Source organism: Emydura macquarii, unplaced genomic scaffold (genome assembly GCF_026122565.2).
Source record: "Emydura macquarii macquarii isolate MOO-44397 ecotype Brisbane River unplaced genomic scaffold, CSIRO-AGI_Emac_v2 contig_2897, whole genome shotgun sequence".
NCBI classification, from domain to species: domain Eukaryota; kingdom Metazoa; phylum Chordata; order Testudines; family Chelidae; genus Emydura; species Emydura macquarii.
In genome coordinates this window covers 25714864-25735895 of record NW_027133034.1, presented here as the reverse complement: position 1 = coordinate 25735895, position 21032 = coordinate 25714864, and the positions used below count along the sequence as shown (strand labels likewise).

Below are 21032 nucleotides of genomic sequence, written 5' to 3'. Positions count from 1 at the left end.
AGCCGTAACAAAAGTGAAACAAAACCTAGACACTTGTCTATTGGCTTTGTATAGTTAAATGTCAAATATTCAGTGCTGTGTTGGGGTGACTTGCCAGGTGATCTTTAGTTAAAATCTGACATCAACTTAAAGGGAAGGCTGGGATGATTTTTCTGCCTCCTACAAAATACTGTTTCTCGTGATAGTGCTAAATCATCATAAAAATATGTTTAAAAACAAATATTTTGCCTTTTGGAATAACTTTGTTCTAGAAGGCTAATTAAAAAAATACAGGGGGAGAGACCCCTGGATTCAGTGGCGTACCGAGGGAGGGTCGGTGGGGCTCAGGCCCTTGGGTGCCGGCTTGTGGGGGAGGCGCCGGGCCAGCCCTTCATGACACACAGGGGACGGGGGTGCCAGCCTCTCCAGCGCCCCCCTGTCCCCCATGCATTGTGAAGGACTGGCCCAGTCTCCCTTCCCTCCCAGGCCAGGGGGTGAGACTGTCCCAGTCCGAGCTGGTGCCGGGCTGCGGGGCTGGAGCGGGAGAGGCAGGCGCTGCATGGAGGATAAATGAAGGGGGGGATGGCGGAACCAAGCCTGCATTTATGCCCACTCTGCAGGTACAGACCCCTTCCTCCCCGGGGCAGCTGGTGGGCAGCGCCAGTGCCCCTTCTTCCCTGTGCGGGGGGTGCGTGAGGCGAAGGGGATGCAAATGTAGGCTTGGCCCCTGGGCGCTGAAGACACACGGTATGCCACTGCCTGGACCAGCACTGCACCTACACCCACTCACCCACCCACCACACTCTTCAACTTATACAAATTAAACAGTGTGTTATATTGTCATTATATTTAGCATATCTATTCCATACACACACAGCAGCTTTTCTGACAGTTCCTAGTGCCTCAAAGTGTTCTCATTATGGCTAAAGTAAACTGAAAACCCAGATACATTAAAAACTATAGACTGGTTAAGATAAGATACCATCACACTTTCTTTCTTTCTTTTCCCCTTATCCCATCAACTGGGGTTGGATCACTGGCAAGCATCCACCATTTTTGTCTGTCAGAGACACCACTACGATCCTTCTGCTTACCATCTTTTTTGATGTGATCCAACCAGCCATCCATTGCTTCCTCAGCTTTCCATAGGTTCTTTTTCCTACCACCTTCTTCTGCCAGGCTATTTTCACCAGATCCCCTTCGTTCTTTCTCTCCAAACCAGTGAAGTTGTGCTTCCTGGATTTTTGTCAGCCACATCAGACTTTGTATCCTTTAACTTCCCATTTGCTTGGTCATGGTGTTGTCTACACTCCATTTGACCACAAAGACCTGCTGAACAACTTCCACCCTTTATGTTTTTGAAAACTGGGAGAATAAAATAGAGCCACTGTATGATTCAATTTCTATTTGGGTCTCAATTTAGTACTCCATCATATTTTACTAGAGGAGAGCTAGCAACTGAAGATAACTGCTATTTAATCACATGTCCCAATCTGTAGAATAAATCATTGTAACTCCACTATAATCAATGGAGCTATGACTTACACTAGCTGAAGATCCCGAACATTGAACTTTATAACTACGGTCATGTCTAAAATGACAATCAGACCAAAAAAAAAAAAGTGCGCTCATGATAGCTCATGTAAAAACGCCACTGACTTACTATATGACTCTGGGCAAGTCACTTCACCTCTCTGTGCTTCAGTTTTCCCATCTGTAAAATGGAGATAATGATATTTATCTTTATTTTTAAAACACTTCACGATATCTGGATGAAAAGTTATTTATCAGAGCTCAGTTGTATTATTTAGATAACACCTTCCACTCAAAGCATCCCCACATATTTTAAACTACAGTTTGTACATACACCAGCACTTCTGGATTGGAGGGTAGCAGCCAAATGGCCTAAAGCATACCGTAAAACAGCAAACAAAGAACCCCCTCTTTTTCTGAAAAATGTCATAGGATCTTATCCACATGAAGCCTAATTTTGCAGTCTTGTTCAACAGATTCTTCCCCAGGAAACTGTACGGCACTTAATTTATTTACAGCACTTTAGAAGTAGGAAGGACTGTCAATTTTGAGAGAATTCAAATCTGTGGCTCCAGAGAGCCTAGATATTTCAACCCTATGCTTGGACCACTAACCCATTCCTTCTGGTTTAAAATAAACTTCGCTGTATTGGCTAGAAGCCAGTCAGATCCACTCCATCATTTAGAGGAAAATGAATCTGTCCTGTTATTGACCTTATACATGTCAGCATCTGTTGAGAAAAGAACTCTATAGTTAATGTTCACCAGTCTCTGCAATAAAAAAAGAGAAAAGAAAAGAAAGGAAAAATACTATGCTTTGAAGCCTTTTTCAGGCAACTCTCTTGATCCCTTTAACACCCTTTAACAAAGCAAAACTGAACTCAAGCACTATTTCCAAACCAGAATAGAAATCTGATTAAGGCCTCCAGCTTCAAAACTGGTAGATCTTGAGACATGCCCCAGATAAATAGTTTCACCAGAATCATAATGTCCTAGTTCTGTTGAATTTCTTATCTTGTAACAAAGACAATGCTTAGGCTGTAGATTCTCACTTTGGCACATTAGACATGATCTTAAGCATTTTCAAATAAATTATGCATGCTTCAGTAACCCATATCTGATCTCATTCCACTTGGAAAGCAGATGTGTGGAATATAGGCTAACAGCAACCTTTGTACATGTGTTACAATGTAATACTGGGACTTCATCAACTCTGATTTTGACTTTGGCAAGAAACTTGGAAAAGTTTTTACCCTTTCTTTCCATCTACAAGAGTAATTTTATTGTTCTCTAAGGGCCAGATCCTGCAAGGTACTGAGCTTCCTCCACCTCCATTCAGGTGGGAGTGTATGGAACTTGGTCCCTTGCATGTATGTTCACATTATGAACGAATCAATTACTGTCTGCAGATACAACTCTTGATTATACAAAGTTAGATTGTGCATCCCTTATGTTGTGAAGCAGTGACTCATTTGGGTAGTCCTATTGATTTCAAATGGACTACTCATGTGAGAAAGTGTCCACCAGCATGAGTAAAAGTTGCACAACCTAGTACTAGAAATCCACAATGATTATTTACATAAGGACACATTCTAGCACCCTTGTACATGTTGCATAGTATCTTACTCTGCAAGTAGTCTAATTGATTTCAGTGGAATTACTCAGAGAGTAGGGTACAACTCAACATAAGGGTAGTAGAATCTAGCTCATAACAACATACATAATATATATTTCATCAGCAGAAACCAACAATGGCAATGTTTATGAGGTACACAGCCAGAATGAGAATATATTTAAGATCTATTTAATGAGAGAGGTTTTTTTTTCAGCTAGATTTTGAACTCCAAATATATAAGATTGGATGTGTTCCATAACAATAATAATACATAGTAGTCCTAGTAGCTATTTTCAGTTTCACCCCTTGTTTCATAATTTTATATTTTTCTAGAGGCTTGCTATACCACTTGCTACATAATTAGTTGGTCAGAGAACGTTCATGTGAAACATTATTTTATTTTCATTTAGTAGCAGAATGATTACACAGTCAACATTTAGGATCAGGTGCATTGTACAAATTGAATCTTGAGAAAAATGTTTAAGTAATTCATGGTTCTGAATGTACACACAAGAATTTACTGGAGATATATAGTTTGTTCAAGATAAGGGATACAAGAGTGTGCTTTAGAAATAAGGAAAAATGCCAGTGGAGGGCAAGTGATGAAAGATGAATGAAGGGGTAGAAAAGAGAAGGAGTGAGAGAGTACAGACTGACAATGAGGAGAACAAATTAGGAGAAAGGCAGATGCAAAAGAGACCTTGGAGCTGGAAATAGGGGTTGAATATGGACACCTTCAATGTATTCTTTAATTATGTATCATTTCTACTGTCTTCTGTAGGAATATTTTAAAAAATTAAAAATCACAAAGGAAATTCTTACATGAATTCTAACTGAAAAGTTGAGTGATGAGAACTATCTGGTAAAACATTTCCATGTAAATTGTACAAAACCCAGTATTTAAGGGTCTATTGGTACTTGTGCATTCCAGCCTACAATAAAGCAGAATATATGATTCTACTCTTGGAAAGGATAAGGCATAGGAGGCCGTGGAGGTGGTCATGAATAAGGTGTAAGTGGTCATTATAAAAAAAAAATGCTGCTCAAGGGATTTAGAAGCCCAACGTCCATTAGTAGCTAAATTCAGCTAAATTTCCTACACTCTCAGCTATAATGTCTAGGGGCCCTGATCCTACAAAAGATTGGATTAAAATGCCTCACCATATCCAATTCATTTCCAAGTCTACAGCAGTTGCCCTTAGCAACAAAGCTAGATAATTTAGGGAATTGATATAATATTAAATGGTGGAACGTTAGCTTTTGGGCAGTTTTGAAAAGACCTGTTAATCATATTGCATGAATAAATCATTTTAATAGGTGTGCATTTTATCATGTTTTTCAACCCAAGAAAAATAACCACCATAGTCAAAGGACACTGTCAACTTAAAATATCCCACTTATGTATGAACTTTTTAATCTATTACTGCTACATATAATACCTAAAATGAGTACTGAGTGAATCCCAGAACTGGCAGGGAGATTGTGGGGGCAAATGTAATACCTGAACTAGATTTAAATCCTGTTTAAAAAAATTATCTGGATCTCCAGTCCACTTTGTCCTTTTAAATGGTTGATTTTTGTGAGATTCTTCATGCATGTAGTTTCCCAAACACCAAGGCATAAGATGTTTAAATTCTTTTACCCTAGTGTGAAATCTTAACTTCTTTTGCCAACTTTAATATGCTTTTACTCTATTCAAGGGATTGTACATCTTCTGGTGGTTGCATGAAAATGCATAAAAATAAATGCAACATTTGTATTTAATTATCTTTTATGGGACAGCTTGAAAAAAATAGTGGCTTTCACAAAGGAGATTGTGGATTCAAATCCTGCTAATATATTTGGTAGGAATTCTGTTATTCCTTCACTTTGGAATCCTCTACTTTAGAATTCAATTCTCCTGTTGAGGTAAGATCAGTGGTTTTATTCAGAGTTTTTTCTGGGGTGCAATATATAATGAATTCTGTTCAGAACAAAACATTTACTTAAATAGCCACTATCATTTTAAAAATAATGGATGAAATCTTGGCCCTAGTGAAGTCAATGGCAAAATTACTATTGACTTCAATATGGCTAGGATTTCACTGTGTTTATGACAAGTTTCTTTATTATTAATAATACCTTTGATCAAAGGTTCTCAACCTCTCTCCATCAGATTCCAGCACCTGCCATGGTTTCTTGCCATGACCCCAATTCCATAATCCGTTATTTATTATTTATTAGATGCTCTCATGCTTTCTGACACAAAGCAAGCCAATCTTTCCACCTCCATTTGTCTAATGGTATGTTCCTTGCTCTCTTATAGTCTGTTTCCATGACAGCAGCATCTTTTTCAATGGTTTTTTTATGTGGCATCTGTTGTCCTTCTCTTTTCTGTCTTCCACCAGCGGGGACCAATCTAGGGCTTATCTAGTAGTACAGTTTCTTGGCACCTGTACAGCATGTCCAAACCACTTCAGCTTTCTTTCTCGAATCACTGTCTCTACAGTCTGCTCGCCAGTCCTTTCTGGCTACATCTCAACAAACCTTTTCAACCACATTTAACAGTTCTTTGCAGCTTTTTCATTTTTTTATTATAGTAAATGCACTCAAACTTTACAGTTGCCTCTTTTATAAATCTAAAATAAAAATATATACATCCATTTAGTGCTAGTGGGTTGGGAAGTACTGCTTCGATGGTGGGATGTGTGCTTCTGGGTGGGGCACAATGGTGATGTGGGGTGCTGTGCAGGGATTGTTGCTAATGAAAGGTGTTGAAGTTGCTATTGTTGGGAGCGGTGCTGCAATGGACATTGTAGGGTGGTAAGTACTAGGTTCATTGAAGCTTATCTCCCTGCTGACTTGAGCTCTGGAGTAAGGTAATGACTGAGAATGGTGTAGCGCTGGTGTGATCACTGGGGATTGGAGGGCCTGTGCAGCCATCACACAGAAAGTTCCACATCAGCCTCAAACTTCAAGAGTTGAGCATGGTACAGAAATGGGATGAGATGATACAAGGACAGGATTGTAGTTACCAACGGAGAAGAGAGTGATCGTCTATTTCTCTCCTCTGATGTCCTTCAAGTTGCCACCTCAGAAGCACTTAATTGTGGGAGGCTTTTTTAATGGGAGGATTTCAAGCATGATGACTCAGACACTTCCTCACACCCACGCTGGGGTAGTGAATTTGGTTGTATCTAGATTAGAATAAAAGGGTGTTAGAATGTTTTATTTAACTAACACATTTGAAAAGTCTAGCATAGGTAAGGCAGTGTGTACTTTAACATGAAGCCGGCTGAGTTAAAGGCCTTGTTTACATTGGAAAGATAAGTCTACCTATGTTAGGTTGACTTACAGCCACCACATTAATTACTGAGGTGGCTGTTGTCCACACTATTCTCCTGAAGTCCGTGGTGGACATCCTCACCAGGAGCGCTTCCACTGATGTAAGAGGGGCAGTATGGGGATCTGAGGGCCTGGTCTCTCAGCTCCACTTGCAGCTCCCTACCAGGAGCCGGGCTACCTCACAGGCTCCTGGGCTCCCAACAGGCTGCCCCTCCCCATTCCCTGTTCCCCTCCTGGACCTGGGGAAAGCCACCAGAGGCATCTCCCCTCCTTGTTTCTTGACAGGAGAAGCCGCCCGGGCTTCACACCACCTCTTTAGGGGAGCAAGAGGGGCGGTTGGGCTTTAGCTGCCTAGCTTTCTTGTCAATTTCATGGCTCCGAAATTGACAAAAAAGACAGCCAACAGCTGATGCAAGGAAAGCAGTGTCTACAGGGACACTGCCTTGCCCTTACTACACTGACATAAGCCCTACTGAGCTGGTTTTATTATATTGGCATAACAGGGGAGTCAGGCTGGTGGAAGGAGCATTTCAGTGGGTACACCTCCATTGTTTTGTCAAAAAACAACTCTGTAGCTTAGACCAGCCCAAGGTAGAGGAGAGTCTAGACTTTTCAAGTGTTTAGTTAGAACCTGTTAGCTAACATGTTCTAACAACGCACCTTTAAATCCTAACCTAAACAAGGCCTTAGATGATGTATCTGTAAAAACATTTTTAAAAATCCCTTAGTCTTTTTAAAATGTCTGAGCGGATGCTATTTGTTTCTGTGGTCATTTCCCCCAGACTGGACAATGAAAGCCATTGGAGTCCATTTCCCTGTGGTTTCTATTGGTTTTCTTTTTCAGGTTATCAGTGGGTTGCCAAGACTTGAAAACAGCGCCTAGCTGTTTGAATACCAGATTTCCATGGGGTTTTTAAACGCCCTGGATCGCTTCCTTCTGCCTTTAGTTTCTGGAACAGCGACCGCACGGTTCGCCTTGACCGACCTCTGTGCTCGCTTGCTCGGAAAACAACCCCCCGGCCAAGCGCACAGCGCGGGCCGCAGAGCTCCGTTCACAGCGGCTGTTTAAGCCCAGGACCCCGGGCCGGGAACCTCTCACAGAAGGGCCCGGGCCCGGCCCTCGCTTTTCGGTGGCAGGGGAACGATTCTGGGGGCCGTTTATTTTGATCACGGCGGGTCGGATAAAGAGGCTGCGGGCCCTGTGCTCCCCGCGGCGGCGCAGAGGCTGCCCTGGCTCCCCGGTCCACGGCCCCGCTCCGGGCCCAGCTCCCTGGTTTCCCTCCCCAGAGCCGGCCAGCGGCGCCCCCGGGCTGCAGAAAACCCCGCCGGCGCCCCCGGGATCCGCAGCGCGGCAGAGGCCGAGCGGGTCCCGGAGCAGGGCCCAGGGCCAGGCCCAAGCCCCACACGGGCCCCTGCTCCCTGCGCGCCGCACCCGGCCGGGGCAGCGCGGGAACCGGGACACTCACTGGCCGGGGCGGGGCGGGGCCAGCTGAGCCTCCCGTCCGCCCCGCCTACCCCTCAACTGCCGCCGGGTGAGTCAGACCGTGTCGACTGACTGCGGCGGAAGCGGGCGCCGGGCGGCCAGGATGGCGGCGCCCATCATCCCGGAGAGCGGCAGGTACGGACCGGCGGGGACCCCAAATCCTGGGACAACAGGGCTGGGACCCAGCCCTCCCCTTCTCAGTGTGCCTGGGACACCCCCAATTCCTCACTGTGCAGTGGACACTAGGGCAGTGACACCCCCCAAACTCTGCGACAACAGGGCTGGGACCCCAGTTCCCCAGCGTGCCAGGGTCACCAGGCCTGTGTCACCGGTGGGTCAGAGCTGTACTGCACCTCTCAGTTTCCCTGGCATGTGGGTTTCTCCCCCATGTCAGTATCACCCAGCCAGATGGGAAGCTGCTGACTCTGAGGCCAGGTTTAATTGGCTTGGGTGGGACTGTTCCTATCTTGATCCATACTTGGACACAGGGTCTGTTACTCTCACTGTGAATTTTTAAATAAATTTTATAAATTGTGTTTACAGTATCAAGTAAATCTGTTAATCCGAAGCCAGTAGAGCTAGTGTGCGTGCGGGTGTGTGAAACATTGGACGACAAAAATATTTGCACTACGTTGTTTAAAGCCAATGTTTTAATTTAGGAGACTTACCCAATTTCTCTCATTTTATATAGCATCAAAAAAGCAGTGTTGCTCATTAACATGATAGACACCGGAAAGTTTCCTCGATTACTCTCCCGCATCCTTCAAAAGCTTCATCTAAAGGTTTGTATAATATAATGACAATAACCACTAAGTCCTTGCCTTTTAATACAATTTTAAACTCTGGAATGCATATATTGTACCAGTTTATGTATTTTATGCTTTTTTTTAATCATCTTAAAATATTATTTTCTTATATCCTTAGGTTTTGTCTTGCATGTTTACACATACACATTATTTCAAATCACAGAAAAAGTACACCCTTTTTTCTCCACAGAAATGCATCCAGTTCTGTGTGTCAGTTAGTATCATATTCGTGGTAAAGGAAAAAAATAAAGCACTTCTTCTTTGGGGGGAAATAAATGTATTTATTTTATGATTTGAAATAACTTGCATGTTAAACATGTAAGGTGAACCCAAAGATCTAAGAAAATAGTACCTTTGTTTGGTAGAAGCATAAAGGAAAGACTGGGCACAAAGAGCCCATAAGATCCAGTGTTTATCTAAACATGTAATTGCTACAGACCATAATTTACAACTAATAAATTACACCAAAAATCTATAAAATTTAATTTGACTGCAGCACTTATTCATATGTGTAAATCATATCAATATTTACAGACCCTGTATAATATCACAGATGAAACCACGGAAATCTGCCAACTAATGAACAAGTAATCATTACAGGCCATGATATTGATCAGCTCTATAATACAATAATATGTAGAAACTCTTCTGCTGCTTTTTATTTACAAAGGATGTCATGATTGTTATTTTGCTATTCTGTATAATAGAGATTGTCATGTTTTTTGTTTGACAAATGTGTCAACAACTTGTGTATTCCCTGTAAGCATTATGAAGCAAAACTGAGCAATTGTGATCCTCACCCTTCCAAAAAGTTATGAAATATTGTCAAGCAAGAGATGTCAATGCAGCATATTTTCAAAGGGAATATCATATTTAAAATTATATTTAATGAACAATGTTTCTCACCTGTGTTAACACACAGGATTTTTTAAAAATTTGTATCCAGGCTTTCCTCTACACATGTTAGTCTTGCATAGGAGGGTGAAAATGCCATGTGATAAAACTCTTTCATTGGATTTCTTCTGTTTGGAGGCACAAGTTTTATTTCTATCTCATACTTTACCCTTACCCCTCCAGGGTAAAGGCCACGGGTTAAAACATGTGAATCCTGAGGAATCTGCCAGAGGCAAGAGGAATGCCTCCCACCAACTCTCTGCCTTCCCTGAGAACCACAAAATACTGTAGATTCCACAAGGTTGCCTGAGGAATTTGAGTGAATGTTGATTCTGCTGCCCTAAGCCCCATCTTGACTCTGTCTCCTTGTTTATTTGTGGATGTGGCCTATTGAGGAGCTTCCACAGAGGGGCTTCCATTGGTTTGAGAGGAAGGATGGAGCAGGCTCTCCTCTCTTCTGTCCTTATGGAGTCAGAGGCGCAAATAAGGCCCATAATTAATTATTCACCATTTATGCTGGCTGCCTGTATTTCATTTCTCTCAGTTTGGGCAATGAAAATAGAATGAATCGTCAGTCGTAGTCACTTTTGTTTGTATTCTGGTGATAGCTTGACTTTGTGGCACAACTAAATCAGAAAAGAGTTCCAGTGGAAGCTAGAGGAAAACGTTTAAATCCAAACAAAAGCTGCTTTTGTTTGAAGTTTTCTTTTGACTTTATTAAATATTTCTTTTGATCCTAAGTTAGGTTTTGTACATTCACCTGTTCAGTCAAAAATGAGCCTCTGTGTGCGTACTAGGAATGCATGGATCTAGATTGGTCAGACTGAATAGAATCAAGCCTACAATTGAATAGAGTCAGGCCTATGTCCAACCTGCGTTCGTAGCCTCCATCAAATGGAAAAGGAAGACTAGTAGCTGGACTAATTAGATTAGTGGCACGTTTTCTATTGAATTTTGTTCTAACAGAACAGACAAGCATAATATATAATCGTGAGAACAGTAAACTTGGTCTTGCCCATGAAGTGCATGGGTACATATTTGCTCACTTGTTTCTAACTTTCCTTAGTCCTTGTATCCATGTTTGATGGATGCAAACTTGTATTTATTCTTTGAAAGAGAATTTAGTGTTATAGAAGGTGCCAAACTGATAGCACTGGAAATTGAAGTCCTCTAGTCATAGGACAGGCACAGCATGGGAAAAAAACCAAACAAACGTACTTTTGTTGTCCCAGCTGTGCTCTAGTGGGACCACCTCTAGAAATGTCAGGATTGTCCCACCTCTTTGATTCAGGTATTGATTTTTCTGCTGAAATTGCTTACAAGGATACCAGAATAGTAACTCGTATATATGTAAGCCCTGGTCTACACTTACCTGGAGATTCGGCGGCAGTCGATGAGAGTTGCGCAAACTACGCAGAGTAGCTTGCGTAACTCCCGTCGACTGCTCTGCTTCCCTTCTGCGCGCTGTCTTCACTGCACTGCGCTGACGGGAAACTGTGTACCCGCTGATGCAGCGCTACGCTGCTTGAGGGGATGGTTTTACTCAGCTGACTTCCTGATCGATTGAGTGGGTCTACACTGACCGCTCAATCGATCCAGAAAGATCGATATGGCGGTGGCGACTTTGCTGCCGTCAGTATAGACATACCCTAAGATATTCACCCACTAGCAGGTGGAAAGAGCCACTAACTTAGGTGAAATTAAGTGACTAAATTACACTTGTATAGAATAATAATTTTTGGTCACTATTGACCTGCACTGGATTTGAATGATTGAGCTAGAGTTGAAAGACTCTGTATTGCATGAGCCATGAGTTCTAACTCTAGGGTGCACTGAATTGGTGGAAATTTTAAATAAATTTCCTTGTGTTAGCAAAGCCACTTAAAGCTGCCTATTTCCTTCTAAAAGCTAAGGATTAAACTGAGGCAAGCTTTTGACCTTACACAGAGCTCTTCTTCTGTGTAAGTTCAAAAGCTTGTCCCTCTCACCAAGAGAAGTTGGTCCAATAAAAGACAGTACCTCACCCATCTTGTCTCTCTAATATCCTGGGACCAGCATGTCTACAACACCGCTGCAAACAAAGATTAAACTGACATTTCATTTTTGCATTCTTGTTAGAGATACAAACGTTTTGACCATCTAGGTCTTCTTATAATTACATTATTTGTTAAACTTCGCTTTGGCAGCTCAGTTGCTTTTTTTGTGCAGTTACTGGATTGCTATGTATCCTAAATATGTTGTTTGATGTCTAAAAGATAGAACATTCTGTTTTAAAAGATGACAATATCTGCATTATGTTTAAACATACAGTCCATTAGTTCAGTCAGATTTTGAATTCAGTGATTTTTAATACAACATGTTGTGGATTTTTGACTTTCTATATTTGCCTTTCTAAATTTCCCAAAATAGATCTTTATTATTATGTCTTCTAAAAGAAAATAGACTGTTCAGACCAGGGAAATGTCAATAGCAAAACTAAGAGAAGCATATATATCTTCACTACAACTTTGCCTTCTCTTTGGTGCTTTTATTTCTAGATCATCCATTGTGCATTACACCATTGTCATTGTTTTGTATTGTCAGTATAAATGTGTAATTTTTCCACATAATGCATATCATCAAGTGTGGTCAAAAGATGAGTTTTTTGCATAGTAATTTCAAGCATATTTTTCAAAATACAGGGAGAAAAAGGTGTGCACATGTGATGCACTTTTTATAAAGGCCTGATCATCGAAAACAGTGGGAAGCTCCCACAGAAGTCAGTGGATTTTGGATCATGTTTTGGTATCCTGATATATTTTTTTCATCAGACAAGATTTCATTTTCCTCTCCAATTTTAAAAACAAGCAAACACAAACCCTGTCTCTCTAATGTTTTAACTAAACTTGTCTTTGGGAGATTGAGTTCTGGATGGCAGCTAGAATACTAGGAATAAACCCATTTTTGTACTTCAGGCTGAGAGCAGTTTCAGTGAAGAGGAGGAGGAAAAACTTCAGGCTGCTTTTTCAGTGGAGAAGCAAGATCTTCATCTAGTCCTTGAAACTATATCGTTTATTTTGGAACAGGTACCATTTTTATCAGTATAAATTGTTACACATTTGAAACATATTGCTTGTTTGATAGAAAAATTATTATACACAGGGCCCAAGCATAATTTTTTTGTGCCCAGTACAAACTTGTAATACAGGCCCCCTCCCACACACATACCCATGGAGTTGGAGCTTGGGCTGGGCCCCGGTAAAGTGTACCCTTTCCTTCCCACATGTGGGGGCCCTGATTCTACAGAACAAGTTAAAATAAACTTCCTGAAAACAAATATTGCAGTCATGTTATTTATTTATTTAAGGATTGATCCTGTCTCCTTTACTCATGTTGCATAGTATATTACTTGGCAAATAATCTCATTGAAATCAGGGTTGTACTTGAGCAGCAAAGTTCTACTTAATGTGAGTAAAGGTGGTAGAAGCTGGCCTTCAGTTTGTAGTGCCTATCAACACATCTCTGAGCACCAGGTTGTGAGCCTCTCTCTCACGGAGCAGAACGAAACCTCACAGGCAGAACCCTGTTTCTGTTGAAGTCACTGGGACTACTCATGGAAAGGTGCTATGCATCAAGAGTATCAGAATCTGCCTTTAAGTACTAGTGCTAGTCTTAAGAGCCCTGGGCCTCAACTTCTGGGGATATGCCACGTCACTTGAAGCTTTTTTTTTTTTTTTTTTTTTTTTTTTGGTAAACTCAGCTGCTTGGGAGGGTGCCAGCAACATTTGCTGTTGTGGGTAGCAAAACACCTAAGCCAGCCTCTGCTAAATATATAAACATACTTTAAAATGCACATACAGTGTTTTAAACAACAACAGAACCCACTTGTAAAACTGGAATAAACATTTCCTCCCTGCTGATTGTTTTAGATAAATGTTTCATAATATTGTACAAAGTTACTCTGCAGTAACTTTATTACTTAAGATATCAATCATGTAAGCCTCTATTTATGTGAGTAGTCTTTATTCACACGAGTAATCCCATTTCACTCAATGCGACTACTTTTGTGAGTAAAAATATGCAGGCTTGAGCCTGCAGTTTGGTTCAGTTTTATTTTGCGTACTTTTAAAAATGTAATCCTGGTTTGACTAAAGTCTGTCTCTAAGTGTTTAACATTGTTCTTATAGAAGGTGTGAATATTTTTGTCAGTAAATGAATTCAGTCTACATGCTTCTGTGCTTTACTCAAATAAAAAACAATAAAATGGTAGGAAAAAATCAGTTTGGGAAATAGAAAATGTCAAAAAGGGGTGTAATGAGTGATGTGAGATACACTATAGTTTGTTGGCTGGCATAGAGGGACTTCCTGGGTCACAGTAATCATGTAATACATGTTTTTGTTTTGCATTAATAGAGTATTTTATTTTGGGCTGAAAACACAAAGCATTTAGACTTTTCTAGAGAAGAGCATCCCTATTCAGAAAAGTTCTTAAGCACAAGCTTAACTTTAAGCACATGGTAAAGTGCTTTTCTTAATCGAGTACTTAAATTGCATGTCGCAAAATAGACGTAACTCTCTTTTTCTGCTATACAGGCAGTCTATCATAATCTGAAACCAGCTATTCTGCAACAGCAGCTGGAGAGCATTCACCTTGATCAAGACAAAACAGAAGCATTTGTCAGTGCGTGGACTGCTGCAGGTCAAGATACAATTGAAAAGTTCAGGCAGAGGATTTTGGCCCCTCAAAAGGTAGCAATTGTTCTAGTTTAAGTCGAATTAGTAGATGGAACAAAAATTATTAGGACACAAATATTCCTTTTTTGTTCTGTAAGGACAAATTCTATTGACCAGCCAAGAAATTAAAAAATCAATACAAATTTTTTATTTATAATGAGTGTAATAGGTTTGACACTTGAAAATCCTGTACTCTACTTAAATTACACACAGTATCTTGTAAACTGGTGTAAATCAGAAAACAGCATAACTCCACTGAAGATAATGCAGCTCACCAACCAAGTATCTGATTGAATATATCCTACAACAATGTATATGAAGCAATGAATGAATGACGTGTGGCAGTAGATCAAATACACAATATATGGCTCCTTACACCATATGTTGTATAATTTAAGTAGAGTATAGGATACTAGTTTTAAAAGTGTGTGCTTCTTCCCACCTATTAAAAAAGGGAGCTTTTTTAGTGCTGCATGTGTTACCTATTGTTCCACTATCTCTAAGTTAGGGTCTGATCCTACAAATACTTTTTATCAGGTGTAATTCATACTACTGTTGACTTTAAAATAACTTCTTACAATAGAAAGCATTTTGCCCAGTAGTAAGTATATATGGGACTGTGCCCTTATACTACAAGATGCCTTGATTTGTACAGTAAAATGGCTGGACAGTATTGGAGAAAACTAGTCCTTCTTCTGTGCTTTGTCTTAGGATAATCATTATCTGCTAATTGTATTCTGTTTTTATTGGTATGGAAGTAAAAAATATATAGTACACAAAACTAATACAGAAAAAATACTTAATATACTGACAGAAAATTAATATATTTGTTTAAATTTCCTGTTATAATTAAATCCAAATTTTGGGACAAAAGGATTGGTGCATGGAAGAGAGCGGAGAAACTTAGAGCTGTATGAAGGGCCCAGTTTTCTAAACGTCAGAAACTCAGGCTTGTGCACAGTTTGTGTACTTCATTAAGTACTTTATGTAGTTACTGTGATTGTGTGTGCAAATCAAATATTTGTGCACTCAGATATCCAATGAGGCAAATAATTGATAGTTTGAGTACATAAATATCAGATTTGCACATGGGGCTTCCCCTCTTTTGAAAACAATATGTTTACAAACACGCAGATGTTCAGATTTCATACACTGAAATGCTAGAAGTCAGTTAAGAATCTAGAGTAGTGACACTTTGCCTTTAACAACAGCAGAGTCACTTGTGTATCAAATGAAGTGAGTTACCAAAGTACCCTTCTTAGAATACAAAAACTATAAAATGAAATGTGATCCTGAAACAATGGATAAAACCAGAATGAAAAGGTTTTGCTGATCCTAAAATACGCTATGGAACAGCATGTTTGAGAGTTCTCTTCATCCATAGCACGCAACTACATATTGGGAGCTGGCTTGCTGCTGGCTACTGTTGGGCATGTGGGAATTTAACAGACATGAGATCTTTTGTCCCTCCACTGTTTGGGATTTGTGGCCCTGCTGAATCTTGCTCTGTGTGTGCTAAGCGTGGCCTTGTTTGTGGGTGATGTGCCTTTACTCCCTCTCCTTTGTGTTTGCCTTTGGAGACTTGCATCAGCTATTTCATCTTGACTCCCTTTTTGGAGATTCTTCATGGCTTTGTCTTCATCTCATGTAGTGGAAGCACATTGTGTCCAGTGTGTTACACTCAAGCCTCCCAATACATGCAAATTCTGAAAATGGTCCATAGTTAATAATCTTCCAGTAGAACTACTTTCTTTCAGTGCAATAGTGGAATGTTGCACTCACCTTAAGTTTTTTTTTTATCAAAACAAATATGGCTTTAACTTGTGAGTCTAGGCTTCTGTTTAAATTACCATTTTTCTGTAGGGCAACTTCTATGTTGTCAGGATGTTGTATGATACTTTACTCAGACCTGCATAGAGAGCTGAGTGTAGAACTATAAGGAACAAGATGTAGCTCTTGAGGTTGAATATTGGGATAGTATTATGAATTTAGTCTTGCTCCTTGCTTCAGAAATCTTTAAGGACTCAGTTCTGCAGATCTTACTCAGGAAAAATCTTCTCTTGAAGTTAATAGGAGTTTTCCCTGCTTAAGACCTTAAAAATGCAGAACTAGCTACTGTCCCCTCAGAAATAGAAAGAATTTAAAAATCAAAATAGGATAAGTATGCAAGACTTTACTTATGGTTTCTTTATATTATTGGTTTCATATGAGTTCAGCAAATCTGTGTAAATTCTTTCATCTAACCTTTTCATTATTTATTTATGTATTCTTAAAGTAATTTCATAATACTGCATTTTTTCTGAATTCTGTTAACTGTTGTATCTTGAGTCTTGAAGTTGCTGGAATTTACACTACATCTGTGCAGGTCACTTTTTTAACATCCCTTTTGGCCTAGCAAAGCAGGACACTGCACTCACCTTGATGTAATTTTTCTGCGTGTCTGGATGTAATCCTTTCAAACAGTGCATCCAATCAATTCCAAAGTTTCAGGGAATGTTCTAAGCATCAATAGGCAGAACCACCTGTTGATTTTTGTAAGCACCAGAAAAGCCATTTGAACTTAAAAAGTTGTTCCTGGCTCTTCCTGCTGGAAGCTGCCTAACAGCTGTGGGACAGATGTTCAGCCAGCAGGGAAAACCAGAAGGAGAGGAGAGTGAAGTAGTCTGCTCCACGATGGGAGGAGAAGGGAGGCACCAGCTGGCTGCTGCCCCTTGCATGCTAGGGGTAAGAAAGATATTTTGGAAGGATAAATATGCCCAATGGCCTGTGATGCGGTGTTAGATGGGGTGATTTCTGAGTTACCTCAGAGTTACTACAGAGAATTCTTTTGGGATGGCTAGCTAGTGAGTCTTGATCACATCCTCAGGGTTTAGCTGATCACCATATTTGGGGTCGGGAAGGAATTTTCCCCCAGGGGAGATTGGCGTAGGCTATAGGGGTTTTTTGCTTTCCTCTACAGCATGGAGCACGGGTCACTTGCAGGTGGATTTTCTGTACCTGGAAGTCCTTAAATCATTATTTGAGGACTTCAATAACTCAGTCTTAGGTTAAGGATCTATTACAGGAGTGGGTGGGTAAGGTTCTGTAGCCTGCATTGTGCAGAAGGTCAGACTAGATGATCATAATCATAGAATCATAGAATATTAGAGTTGGAAGGGACCTCAGGAGATCATCTACTCCAACCCCCTGCTCAAAGCAGGACTAACCTCAGCTATATCATCCCAACCAGGGCTTTGTCAAGCCTCAGTTTAAAAACCTCTAAAGATGCAGATTCCACCACCTCCCTAGATAACCCATTCCAGTGCTTCATCACCCTCCTAGTGAAAAACATTTTCCTAATATCCAACCTAGACCTCTCACCCTGCCACTTGAGACCGTTGCTCCTTGTTCTGTCATCTGCCACCACCGAGAACAGCCTAGCCCCATCCTCCCTGGAACCCCCTTTCAGGCAGTTAAAGGCTGCTATCAACTCCCCCCTCATTCTTCTCTTTTGTAGACTAAACAAGCCTAATTCCCTCTGCCTCTCCTCATAAGTCTTGTGCTCCAGCTCCCTAATCATTTTAGTTGCCCTCCACTGGACTCTCTCCAATTTGTCCACATCCTTTTTGTAGTGGAGGGCCCAAAACTGGACACAATACTTCAAATGCCTCACCAATGTCAAATAGAGAGGAATAATCACTTCCCTTGATCTGCTGGTAATGCTCCTACTAATGCAGCCCAATATGTCATTAGCCTTCTTGGCAACCAGGGCACGCTGCTGACTCATATCCAGCTTCTTATCCACTGTAACCCTCAGGTCCTTTTCTGCAGAACTGCTGCCTAGCCTGTCGATCCCCAGTTTGTAGCTGGGCATGGGATTCTTCCATCCTAAGTGCAGGACTCTGCACTTGTCCTTGCTGAAACCCATCAGATTTATTTTGGCCCAATCCTCCAATTAGTCTAGGTCACTCTGTATCCTATCCCTACCTTCCAGGGTATCTACCACCCCCCATAGCTTAATGTCATCTGCAAACTTGCTGAGGGTGCAATCTACCCCATCCTCCAGATCATTCATGAAGATGTTGAACAAAACAGACCCCTGGAGCACTCTTCTTGTTACCAGCTGCCAGCTAGACTTCGAGCCGTTGATCACTACCCGATGAGCCCGATGGTCTAGCTAGCTCCCTATCCATTTTATAGTCCATTCATCCCACCCATACTTCTTTAACTTGCTAATAAGAATACTGTGGGAGACTGTATCAAAAGCTTTGCTAAAGTCAAATTATATCCAGTCCACTGCTTTCCCCACATCCACAGAGCCAGTCACCTCTTCATAAAAGGCAATCAGATTGGTCAGGCATTACTTGCCCTTGGTGAATCCATGTTGACTGTTCCTGATCACCTTCCCCTCTTCCAAGTGCCTTAAAATGGATTCCTTGAGGCCTGCTCCATGATTTTTCCAGGGATTGAGGTGAGGCTGACCAGTCTGTAGTTCCCTGGATCCTTTCTTCCCTTTTTTGAAGATAAGCACTATATTTGCCTTTTTCCAATCATCAGGGACCTCGCCCAATTGCCACAAACCAATGGCTCTAAAATCACATCAGCCAACTCCCTCAGCACCCTCAGATGCATTGCATCTGGCCCACTGAACTTGTGTATGTCCAATCTTTCTAAATAGTTCTGAACCTGTTCCTTCAGCACTGAGGGATGTTCATCTCCTCCCCCTTCTGTGCTGCCCAGTGCAGTAGTCTGGGAGCTGCCCTTGTCTGTGAAGACAGAGGCAAAAAAGTCATGGAGTACCTCAGCTTTCTCCACATTCTCTATCACTAGGTTGCCTCCCCCATTCTGTAAGGGGCCCACGCTTTCCCTAATCTTCCTCTTGTTGGTAACATACCTGTAGAAACCCTTCTTGTTCCCCTTCACATCCCTTACTAATTGCAACTCCAATTGCGCTTTGGCCTTTCTGATTTCATTCCTGCATGTTAGAACAGTATTTTTATAATTGTCCCTAGTCATCTGACCAAGCTTCCACTTCTTGAAAGCTTTTTTTGTGTTTAAGCTCACCAAAGATGACTTTGTTATATTAATTTTGTTACTATAGTAATAGTAATTTTGAAGTTACCTTCTCCAGATAGGCTTCAATTTCCAGCACACTCTAATACTGGTTGTCACCCCAGCAGAGTGCTTGCTGAAATATCTCACCAAGTGGGAGCTGGCCATTCAGCCTCAATGGATTGCCGTTGTAATGTCTTGCAAGATGATAATGAGGAAAATGAAGTTTCTCCAGATTACTCTGTATCATTCAGTGTATGAAATACTGACACTGATAAATATTTTTTAAACTTTGTGGATACTTTCTAAAGAAATTACTTCTTACCTTAATTTTAAGACCTCTGTTCCATTGCTGTCATTGTTTCTTGTATACACATCAAAATAATTGGCTCCAGTTCAGCTTCTGCCAAGAGTTTGTCCAGTTATGGTAGTCTCTCTCCAGAGGCAATAAAACATGAGGGTGTGTGTGTCTGCTACACACCCTCATGCACTTTGTATGTTTCTGAAAATTAAATCTTAGTCACTACCATCTGCCTTCTTTGTTCTGTTTTCCCCATATCCTGGATAGTGTTCTCTTGATAGATGCGCTTTTGTTGCACTAGTTAACTACTCTTTCATTAAACATGTTTTTTCCCCACTTTTGGATTTCTTCATATTCATGAATCTTTTCAGCTTATGGATTGTTTTTAAATGAAGAACTCTTACACTCAGCACTGGATATGCCTAATTAGATTCAACATTGTCCAGGTGCTTGATAGGGAATATCTGCAATTACTCAAACAATCCACTTTATTACAGGTGGCACAGATAGTGATGCCTGCATTTAAGGTTGCCTGACACTTTTCACAATAGACCATGTTTTCAACTGATAATAACTTTGTCAAACTTAAAGTGTTTGGGCTGAAATTTTACATGATGGGGGGAGCTACCTCAGGGTAATTTTTTTTGGGGGGGGCAGGAGGGAAAGATTCAGCTAAAACAGCTCAGCTATTTCTGCAAATGAGTTTAGGGAAAAATATGTTGTTCTGTATGTATTAAAAAATTCATCTGTTTTGTTGAGAAGCTCTAGTTTCTCTATGAGTAGGGCCTTGAAATTTGACACGGGGATGGCCTTTGTGTCAGGGGCATACCTTTTTCCATCCCTGTGAGAATTGGGCCAAATTTGGCCAAGTTATAAGCCCCTGAAAAATCTGTTTGTACATACTCAGCAGAGGTTTCTCAGAGTTTGGGCAGCTATCTCTTCTGAAGATTTTTGGCTGCACTGATTACACTCCATCCCCTCACAACTCCTACATACCAACGGAACTGCAGATGTTCCATCCCCTAGAGTGAGCATGCAGGGCCTGAGAAGGGCTGTTCCTGCAATTGCTCCTCCTGGCCCTGATGGTCTGCTGTTGCTCTGGGCAACAGAACTGAGAGCGTGCGGGAGACACTCTCCCGTGTGCTCTCTGTGTCCCTGTAGCTGGCACCAAGGCGGAGGAGGAGGAGAAAACAGCCTGACTCATAGGATATGTCTGCACTGGAGCAGGAGGTGTGATTTTCAGTTTTAGGCAGACATACCTGCATCAGCTTTGACTGAGCTAGTGCACTAAAAATAGAAGTGTAGCCTCCACTGTGGGGGTTCCACAATGTGTGAAGGGGTACCAGCATAGGAA

General features: G+C 41.2%; 1 protein-coding gene across 4 annotated transcripts in view; it reads left to right on the top strand.

Annotated features, from left to right (window-relative positions):
- Positions 1–7426: 7426 nt before the first annotated feature.
- COMMD10 (COMM domain containing 10) overlaps positions 7427–21032 on the top strand; it is a 155805-nt gene continuing 142199 nt past the window's right edge. For 2 of the 4 annotated variants that reach the window (XM_067568718.1, XM_067568720.1), the window contains exons 1-4: positions 7427–8068; positions 8625–8715; positions 12588–12698; positions 14206–14361. In XM_067568718.1, the coding sequence (XP_067424819.1) occupies positions 8037–8068; positions 8625–8715; positions 12588–12698; positions 14206–14361 (390 nt within the window). In that variant the 5' untranslated portion in view covers positions 7427–8036. The remainder of the gene's footprint in view (positions 8069–8624; positions 8716–12587; positions 12699–14205; positions 14362–21032) is intronic. The other 2 variants (XR_010923838.1, XM_067568719.1) reach the window with 2 other exon arrangements.